General features: G+C 42.3%; 1 protein-coding gene across 1 annotated transcript in view; it reads right to left on the reverse strand.

Annotated features, from left to right (window-relative positions):
* Positions 1-7,278, reverse strand: part of LOC107287123 (acetolactate synthase-like protein) — a 41,612-nt gene that overhangs the window by 22,340 nt on the left and 11,994 nt on the right. Inside the window, exon 7 of the mRNA XM_029284064.1 lies at positions 4,646-4,745. Within this exon, the coding sequence (XP_029139897.1) occupies positions 4,646-4,745 (100 nt within the window). The remainder of the gene's footprint in view (positions 1-4,645; positions 4,746-7,278) is intronic.

The raw sequence follows: 7,278 nt of genomic DNA on the forward strand, positions 1-7,278 counted from the left end.
CCTCCCGATGAACAAGTAGAACAGGGGAAGAGAGGAGGTGGGAAAGAGAGAACCAGGAACACAACAACTCACAAAGGAACAATTAAGGATGCGAAACAAGAAGACTATCTGGGCCCGGTCACGAGATCGAGGAGCCGGGTGCAAAAGGCACCACTCCCATAAAAACAGCCACCCACTGATGGTTAGCCACCCTGACGAAACCGGCAGGAGGCCGGCGAAAGCTAGGTGCTTTTAATTGTAAATAAACTGATTATAGTTTTTTATCTCCTGGTGGTCTCACGGTTGTGATTCTTTAGATATGAATTTACCCAGGAGTCAACCTCCAGCTTTTACATACATACATACATATATATGTATGTATATAATTATCCTTAATACAATCCATAAAGCCAAGTTTCTTTTTTCACTCCACTTTTAACTTTCATATTTCTGTGCCAGGCAAATTTCCATAAAACTAAAGAATCATCTAACTAATTTAAACACACATGTGTACAATTGTATTTTTCTTACTTCTAACTCTAAATCATTATCCTTAAAACAAACCTTAAAACCAACATTGCCTTTTAATCCATTAAACCAGTGGTTCTCAACCTGTGGGTTGGGACCCCATTTGGGGTCGATCGACCATTTCACGGGAGTCGCCAAGCAAGGCTGTCCGCCATTATTTTGTCCGCCATTTTTTTCCCCTTTTCCCGTGGGTGCCTTACCTCCCTTGGGCTGGGCCAGCTGGTGGTCGGCCTGCTCCGTCTCTGCCGCTTGCCATCTACGCCTCAGCCGGCGCAGGGGGCGGAACCGCGCATGCGCGGCGCTTCCAGGCAGGGAAAGTCCTCGACTTACGACCGGTTGGGTAGTCCTCGACTTACGACCGGTTTAGTCCTCGACTTACGACCGGTTTAGTCCTCGACTTACGACCAGTTGGGGTCACGGCATTAAAAAGGTTGAGAACTACTGCATTAAACAGTGTTAAATTTCTTTTTCAGTCTAATTCTGGGTTTTTTTCTATACCACACAGGCTTCCATAAAAGCGCTTCCCTTTCAACCAGTGGATCCATTTTTGTTACTTGTAATAGTCCTTGAGAAAGTATAGATCCCTTCCTCTGCAATAAACATCTTTTCCTCTTCTTCTTGCAGCGTTGTTGCTTTATAGTTTGAAATCTTAATCTTTGCTTCTTCTTATTCTCTAAGTTGCAGAAGAAAGGGTTGTCAGGTGAAATAAGTTCCTCTTCTATCTCTGTAGATTCCTCTTCTGGTATATTTTGATTTTTACCATAGTCAAATGTAGCCTGGACATCCATTTGAACAAATGTAGTAAAATCTCTAGGTCTTAATTCTAAAGTAGAGATTGTAGCATGTATTTCTTCAGTGGTCTGATGAATCTTTTCCAATATAAATGCAAAATCCAATCATGGCTGAGGTTTCTCCATTTTAATGCTAATGCTTAAAAGAAGGTCTCTTTTTCTTTTTTGTGGGGACTATATTTAATACAAAGCATATCCACCCCCACAGTTTTCACACCTGTACAGCTTATCTTTCCCTCAAAGATATTTTGAAATTCAGTGTTCCATCTTTAAGAAGATAACCAAAAGGTGCAATGTTAAACTTTCGCCACTAGATGCCCTCAGTGAGTAACAAAGGTTAAAGGTCTTTTCCAGAAATCAATTCTTTTCTATCTTTTAAAGCAGTGGTGGCGAACCTATGGCACACGTGCCAGAGGCGGCACTCAGAGCCCTCTCTGTGGGCACGCACGCCATGCCCCGGAGATGGCAACCATCCCTCTTCAACCAGCCACCCGCTAACTCGCCGAGGTCCCACATGGCCGGATGCATCCCAGCACCCATGCACTCACTGGCCTCTGTGTGCGGGGGCCGATGGTGTCAGGCAGCAGCCGCCCTGGCCCCTGCCTCACCTTGCCCTGTGACAATGGCACCCCCGCCCTGCCTCGCCTTGCCTCACCCTGCAGGACGAGCTTCCTGCCCACCGCCCCACCTGCCAGAGACCCCCTGGATCTCCCCTAACCCTGCCCGGCCCCCACAGGCGTCCCTCCCCATGAGCAACATCAAGGTGATCACGCACACCTTGGCCACACCCACCCAATTTGCCATGATCACCACAGCCACGTCTATCCAGTGGGCCATGCCTACCTGGCACCCGGCGATAAATAAATGGGTTTTGGGTTGCAGTTTGGGCACTCGGACTCTAAAAGGTTCACCATCACTGTTTTAAAGTATGATGTATAAAAAAAGAAATAATACAGTTCTTGGCAAGAGAGTAGAAAACCTTTTCCGTCTTTTTTTTTCTTTCCTTTTTTATATCCAAAGAAAAAAATATATATAGATAAAAGTAAAATATAGTCTTTTTCTATATTGATAGAACGCCTTTCTTCCCAAAAAAATAGAAGCTGCCTTTCCAAGCCAGGGAAGTAATTCCAAAAGCTCTTACAGGTACCAAAAGAAAAAAAAATAGAAAAGAGAGTTCCAAAGAAAGTTCTCACCCGGGTTCACCACGGGGACACTCACAGCTTAGATGTTCTCTGACTTGCGGTCTGAAGCGGCAGGGCGATCGGCCATTTGACTGGCCGATCTTCTTCTCCGTCGGCCCTCAGAGATTGTCTGGACAGCTGGAGGAGCCACCACTCCTCCGCAGCCGGACAGCAGCCTCGACAGAAGTCGCGCCCTCCAGGGCGACTTTGGAGCTGTATAAGGCTCCACCAACGGAGGGAAAACTAGCCGGCGAGGGACAAGTCTCGCCGCACGACTAGCGACGCCGCGAACCGGAACCGGAAGTCGGAAATAGCCATGGATTTTATAGTGGAATTACCAGAAAGCAATGGGAATACTGTCGTCAGGACTGTCACAGACTTGTTTTCCAAACAGGTGCACTTTATCCCTTGCCAAAAGATTCCCACCGCAAAAGCCTTAGCGAAACTTTTCGTGCAGCATATTTACAGATTGCATGGGGCACCCCAATGCATCATATCTGATAGGGGAGTGCAATTTACGTCTGCATTTTGGAAAGGATTTTTATCCCTTTTAGGGACCATTCAGGGACTGACATCTAGCCATCATCCTCAGGGGAATGGACAAGCGGAAAATTCAAACTCAGTACTTGAGCAATATTTAAGATGCTTTATTAATTTCCAACAGTCTGATTGGACGGACCTACTCCTCTTCGCAGAAGTGGCCTACAATAATGCAGTCCACTCCAGCACAGATTACACTCCTTTTCAAATAGCTACCGGTCAAAGTTTCAACCCCATGCCAGAACTAACCCCAAACGAACCGGCGATCCTATCACTGAAAGAATGGATGGAACAATTACAAAACACCTGGCCAATAGTTAGAAAAGCACTAGATGAAGCTAGGCAGGCATACAAAGCACAAGCTGATAAAAAAGGGTTGAGCCTACACCATTCATTATAGAGAAATGGTGTACTTATCTACAAAATACCTAAAATCGCTACAACCCTGTAAAAAACTTGGACCAAAATATATAGGGCCTTTTCCAATTAAAAGAATCATAAACCCAGTAACAGTAGAATTAGAATTACCCAAAAATCTTAGGCAAATACACCCAATTTTTCACTGCAGTTTGCTGAAAAGAGAACATCAGTCACCCTTACGGCCAAAAATCCCCACCACCACCACCTCCAATCATGGTGGAAGGCGAACAACACTTCGAGATAAAGGAAATCCTAGATTCTAGGAGATATCATGGGGCAACCCAATACCTAATAGCATGGAAACACCTCCCCGCCTCACAAAACGAGTGTGTCCATAAACGTCATGTCAGAGCCCCGAAGCTATTAGAGAAGTTTCATACAGAGTATCCTAACAAGCCAGACTAACTTTTATACCTGTTTTGTTTTCTTTACAGGTGAATCTCTCTTATTTTTAAGGGGGGCAGGATGTCAGAATCCAATTATATTTCATTTCTAGCTACCTACTCTGAAAAAAAAAACATTTCTTACTCTCTCTGGATTCTGTCATACTACGAAAGGGGAGGAGGATAAACAAGGGGGTTTTATGGCTCTCACTTCCTTCATTAAACTACAAAGTGACTGGATGTTGATTCGCATCAACAGGACTGATCATAACAATATGGCCATCGCCTTTCATCTAATCTCTCTGAAGTCTCCCTTTTGCCGGCAGTGAGGGAAAAGGGGGGGAACAAGGCAATGCCTGGGATCTGGGAAAAGAGAGGATGAGTGATCGTCGCCCGGAAAAACTGTGGGGTGGGGGCTGCTTGGGAACACTTAAAACATTGAAGGATGGGAGAGAATTCCCCAGATCCTGTCTAGAATGCCTGCAATCATTTTCTCTTAATAAAGATGCCTGTTGGAAGAGATATTCCAAGAGTTCTGTCTTCTTAAGATGTAAAGTGAGGTGGGTCCTTACAGTGATAATAATCCAGGGCTTTACTGATAATAATGGAAACCGTATTTTCTGCCTTAAGTTCATTCCCTTTTATTAGTTTGCAATCTGAAAGACGACTTTAAATGCTAGAATGATAGGAAAACAGAACATACAAGCAGATAACATTTTCATGACAAGCAAAACATTAACAAATAATGTTTCCAATATCCCCTCTTTGACTTTGATGAGCTTAACTGGAATCTGAAAATCTTTGCTTAAAAAGGAAGTCTCACCTGTGCTTCTGTGGCTTCTGGCATGTTCACTGGTAGAGGTGAAAGGTCTTGTGCTTCCCAAGCTCCAGCAAACAGGTTTCTCAAATAATTGTGCAGAAACCTAGTAGACAACAGAGAATACAACAAAACCACTGCCATTATTATGGCTGCAAGGTACAAGAGGATGTGGCCAAAACCATAGAAACTGAAGAATCCCATGTTTTTTATTGCCCTAATTCAGTGGTTCTCAACCTGTGGGTCAGGACCCCATTTGGGGTCGATCGACCATTTCACGGGAGTCGCCAAGCAAGGCTGTCCGCCATTTTTTTTGTCCGCCATTTTTTTCCCCTTTTCCGGCGGGTGCCTTACCTCCCTTGGGCTGGGCCAGCTGGTGGTCGGCCTGCTCCGTCTCTGCCGCTTGCCAGCTATGTCTCGGCCGGCGCAGGGGGCAGAACCATGCATGCGCGGCGCTCCCGAGCAGGGAAAGTCCTTGACTTACGACCGGTTGGGTAGTCCTCGACTTACGACCGGTTTAGTCCTCGACTTACGACCGGTTTAGTCCTCGACTTACGACCGGTTTAGTCCTCGACTTACGACCGGTTGGGGTCGCGGCATTAAAAAGGTTGAGAACCACTGCCCTAATTTGTAGTGTTTACCAACAACCAAAAATGCTCAAGACCTTAATAATAGTATATAAAGTAGTACAACCCTCCTTGGTTGGTATATGGGACCAGGTCAACAAATTGCTGGATCTCATGACTTAAAGATGCTCTGAGGAAGGGGAAAAGAAAGATGCCCCTTCAAAAATTTCTAAAAGCTGCTCAGGCAACCTTACCCTGCATGGGAGATCGAGCAGGTTCCTGACCAATCTAATTGACAACTTTGTCATCCCAAAAGGTAGAGAAAAGAATTAGAGGAACAACTATATTGGACCTGATTTAACAGAGAAGAAATGATAGAGGGGGTGGAAGTTGAAGGAACTTTGGAGGAGAGTGATCATATCATCTTAGAATTCAACATAATGCAGACACAAGGAATAGAACATAATCAAACCAGTGTCTTAAACTTTAAGAGAACTGATTTCAACAAACTTAGAGTTTAGGAAGGATTCCATGGATGAAAATCTTAAAGGGGAAAACAACTCAAGAAACTTGGGAAACCCTGAAAAATATGATTATAAAAACTCAGCCCAGCACAATACCACTGAAAAAGAAAAATAAGAAATCCAAAAAGAAACCAGCATGGTTGCATAAAGAACTTTGATAAAATGAATGACACAAAGGATTATAAAAAAATGATAAGAGGAACACATAACTAAGGCAGAATACCAATACACCAGGATATAGCCCAAATCCGCAAAGAAGAAGTCAGGAAAGCTAAGGCTAAGAATGAACTAAGAGTTGCCACAAATTCAAAAATAATTTTAAAAACTTTCAACACATAAAAAAATTAGAAAAAAGTCAAAGAAACAAAATCGGTCCTGTAATGGGAGAAGATGGCAAGGAAGTTATAGGCAAAAGGGAGAAAGCAGAGCTGCTTAATTCTTCTCTTGCATGGGTCTTCATACAAAAAGAAAAAATGGCCCAATCTATCAAAAACAGAACCACAAAAGACAAAGAATTCAAATTAAAATAGGCAAGAAAATGGTAAGAGAACACCTGTGGTTCCCATCTTCAAAAAATGGGAAGAAAACAGATCCAGGAAACTACAGACATCTGTATCTGCATAGTCTGACATCAATATCTGGAAAGATCCTGGAAAAGATGATCAAGTAACAGATTTGCAAACACCTGGAAGCAAGCAAAATTATAGCTAGAAGCCAACATGGATTTGTCAAAAACAGATCATGCCAAGCAAATCTTATTTCATTCTTTGACAAAGTTACTAAATTACTGGACCAGCAAAATATTGTGCCCATAGTATACTTGTATTTCATTATATCTGACAAAGTAGACCACAACCTACTTCTTGGTAAGCTAGAAAAATGTGGGAGAGACAACATCACCAACAGATGGATTCAAAACTGACAATCCACATACAACTTAATGCAGATATGTCAAACACAAGGCCCTTATCTCAATTCATAACAAAATCTAATATCCGAAATACACATTTTATCTATTTGAATACAATCTTGTTCTATTTCCTAAAAGTTATCTATTTCCTACCATATTAAATCATCTACTTAATAATACAATATCCCCTTTAATAAATCAAAACCATTATATATATTACCTGGGTTAATCAATAAATCTAACATATTCATAATAATTAATTTTCTTTTTCCTTTTAGGTCTAATTTTTAAGTATTAAACAAATAGTCCTTATTTTCAACTAATTTCCAAGTATTTTAAATCTAATGACCAGAATTCCCCTTCAATTTTACATTTAGCTATTTAAAAAGCAATGTGGTAACTAGGTTAAGCAATAGTTCGATAACAAAAATAAAAACATCTGTCAAGTCTGCTAACATTGGATGTTATTGCTTGACATAAGTGAAGAAGCAAACATATCTATTTAGTCTACATATTGCCTCAAGAGCAAAAGCAGGCATTGCGGGCCAGATGAGGGGGGAGGAATGCCTGTGAATAACTACATTATCTTAGCATAGCACAGCCAAGGTCAAAGCAGCAGCAGTTTGTAATAACAGATGA

Source organism: Protobothrops mucrosquamatus, unplaced genomic scaffold (assembly GCF_001527695.2).
Source record: "Protobothrops mucrosquamatus isolate PMUCROS unplaced genomic scaffold, P.Mucros_1.0 scaffold352, whole genome shotgun sequence".
NCBI classification, from domain to species: domain Eukaryota; kingdom Metazoa; phylum Chordata; class Lepidosauria; order Squamata; family Viperidae; genus Protobothrops; species Protobothrops mucrosquamatus.